This window comes from Austrofundulus limnaeus, unplaced genomic scaffold (assembly GCF_001266775.1).
Source record: "Austrofundulus limnaeus strain Quisiro unplaced genomic scaffold, Austrofundulus_limnaeus-1.0 Scaffold56, whole genome shotgun sequence".
Classification (NCBI taxonomy): domain Eukaryota; kingdom Metazoa; phylum Chordata; class Actinopteri; order Cyprinodontiformes; family Rivulidae; genus Austrofundulus; species Austrofundulus limnaeus.
In genome coordinates this window covers 2,344,407-2,347,080 of record NW_013952458.1, presented here as the reverse complement: position 1 = coordinate 2,347,080, position 2,674 = coordinate 2,344,407, and the positions used below count along the sequence as shown (strand labels likewise).

The following is a 2,674-nucleotide window of genomic DNA, read 5'->3' as shown; positions in this document are numbered from 1 at the left end:
GGGGGGGGGGGTTAAATTATTTGTTACAAAAAACAAGTTATTTAAATCACAAGATGATAAAAAAACGAAGTTTCACTGAAGCTTTATAAACAAACACTTGAGCAGGTAAAATAGTCATGTGAGTTGATAAAAAATTCACTTTGAGCACCTATTCAACAAAACTAAAAACTTAACCTTATCAGGTCTTCTGGGGGATAAAGCAGCCAACATATACAATAAAGTAATTAAATTTATAAAGGAAAACAGTTTAATTGTATGAATCCAGAGTTTTTTAATGTCTTGATCCATACTCCAGTCCAGTAGGTGGCAGTAARGCACCACAAACAGGTTTGCAGAGCGATAATGTTGAAAAGAAGAAGCTGCAGCTGCTGAACCTGAGAGGAGGAGGAGGGAGGACCGGTCACCGGAGCCTGGGCGCACTGCGGAGGGAGTGCGGCTATGGGCAACGCGCAGGAGAAACCCCCGGGCAGCGGAGGAGTGGCGGCAGCAGGGAACGGGACCAGGACCAGCAGAGAAGAACCCTGGAGCCRTCCAGGACAGAAGGTGGCCAACGGCACACCGGGAGAAAAGAGTAAAGCGGAGGAGCGGAGCGACTCCACAGCGGATACGAGTTACCTGGATGCTCCGGCGGGAGCTCTGCCTCCTCACCTGGCCCGACTCAAGAATGAGGGGAACTACCTCTTCAAACACGGCCAGTTCGGAGACGCCTTAGAGAAGTACAGTCAGGCTATTGATGGATGTGCTGAAGAAGGTGGGACACTTTAGTGTGAATGATTGTTGTTTTTTTTAATTTTATTTCCAGTCAAGGTTACTGCTCTTTTAGGAGATGATGGGTGCTGCTGTGACCTGTTTGTAACTTTTATATTTTTCAAAACTATTTTACTGTCTGTCCAAGTATTTTCCCCATAGAAATACTCTCTTTAATTCTTTCAAAAACACTTTTATATATAGTTTTCTGGGAAAATCTGCTTCCACAAACTTATTTTCTGCTACTTAGCTAAAGCTACTGTTCTACTGTTAGCTAGCCTTTTGCTTTCTGTAGCTTCTACTGATTTTTCACATGCTTTTAACTTTTTWAAATTTTGTTAMTTTTAGATTTAGCTGGCCTTTTGYTACTTTTAGCGTTTTAATTAGCCTTTTGCTGCTTTCAGCTAGMCTATTGCTATTCTTAACTTCTAGCTATGGTTTTCTATTTGGCTAGCCTTTTTTTTTTTTTAACTTTTAACTAGTTTTAGTTAGATTTCTGCAACTTTTAGCTGGCCTTTTGCTTTCTGTAGCTTCTACCAAGGTTATTGCTACATTTAGCTTTTAGTTAGAATTTTACTTTTAGCTTTAGATAGCCTTTTAATACTTTTAGCTTTTGTTTAGCCTTTTGCTTTCTGTAGCTTCTACCAAGCTTTTTGATATTTTAGCTTTTAGTTAGTATTTTGTTATGGTTAGCTTTTAGTCTTGCTACTTTCAGCAAGCCTAATGCTATTCTTAGCTTTTTGCTACTGTTTTRCTACTTTTAGCTARGCTTTGGATACTTTCCACTAGCCTACTGCTTCTTTAACTACTTTTGTTTTGTTACTTTCAGCTATCCTTTGATACTTTTAGCCTGAACATCTCTGCTTCAGCTTATTCCACATTATTCTGCAGTCATTCAGCATTCATGCTGCAAATTCACAGACAACATATCATTTAGCTGATATCAGTCTTCTGATGGGTTTTAGAGACAAACTGACAGAGTATGCTTCTTCTCTGTAATGTTGAATTACTCATGGATCATGACTCGGCTGTAACGAGTGCAGATAACTTTCACTTTTATTCTGATAACTCTAGCTGTGACTCAAAGTGTCGGTTCAAACCCGAGCTGCTGATGGAGGTCGTGTGCAGCTTTTAGGGAAGACTGAGTGATGCTGCACMTTTAAGAGCACTCGGCCAACTTTTCCTCTTGAAGAACGACAGGAGCTTGTTTTTCTGAAACACCGGGGAGTTAAAAACGATTGGACTCGATGTGGTGGCTGACGGAGGGGAAAACGCTGAGAGCTCTGTGCACAGATGTCTTAAAATATGATACTTTGACGTGAGCATCAGTTTTTCAGTTTTCCAGYTTGCTAACAGCTGCTTCTGTTTCTGTCCCTAAAAGTTGAACTAGACCCACGCTGTTACACAAAAAACAACACATTTTCTGAACTGGTGACCAGGCTTCAGCCTGTTTTCTAGATCAAACATGAGACAGGCTCTGATCTGTCAGATGATGGCTCTAATTGTTCCCCCTGCAGGCATCGACAGTCCAGAAGACCTGTCTATTCTCTACTCYAACAGAGCCGCCTGTTACCTGAAGGATGGAAACAGCACCGACTGTATACAGGACTGCAGCAAGTACTTTAACACATTCTCATTAGTTCTGATGTGCCTGACCCACTCTGGACGTGTGAGCGCTCTCTTTTTGCATCACTCTGATCCTCTTAGGGCTTTAGAGCTGCAGCCCTTCTGCCTGAAGCCCCTGCTGCGCAGAGCCATGGCCTATGAGTCACTGGAGCGCTACCGGAAGGCCTATGTGGATTACAAAACAGTGCTGCAGATTGACACCGGCGTACAGGCGGCTCATGACAGCGTCCACAGGTTGGCTGAACACAGAAAAACCCATAGACTTGAATATAGATCACTAGACTGAGCCCCGCCCATACCG

At 42.5% G+C, this 2,674-nt stretch overlaps 1 protein-coding gene across 4 annotated transcripts in view; it reads left to right on the top strand.

Annotated features, from left to right (window-relative positions):
• The first annotated feature begins 362 nt into the window (after positions 1 to 362).
• spag1a (sperm associated antigen 1a) overlaps positions 363 to 2,674 on the top strand; it is a 9,347-nt gene continuing 7,035 nt past the window's right edge. For 2 of the 4 annotated variants that reach the window (XM_014009299.1, XM_014009298.1), the window contains exons 1-2: positions 364 to 751; positions 2,265 to 2,607. In XM_014009299.1, coding sequence (XP_013864753.1) covers positions 439 to 751; positions 2,265 to 2,607 — 656 coding nt within the window. In that variant the 5' untranslated portion in view covers positions 364 to 438. Of the gene's footprint in view, positions 752 to 2,264; positions 2,608 to 2,674 lie in introns of all 4 variants that reach the window. The other 2 variants (XM_014009300.1, XM_014009297.1) reach the window with 2 other exon arrangements.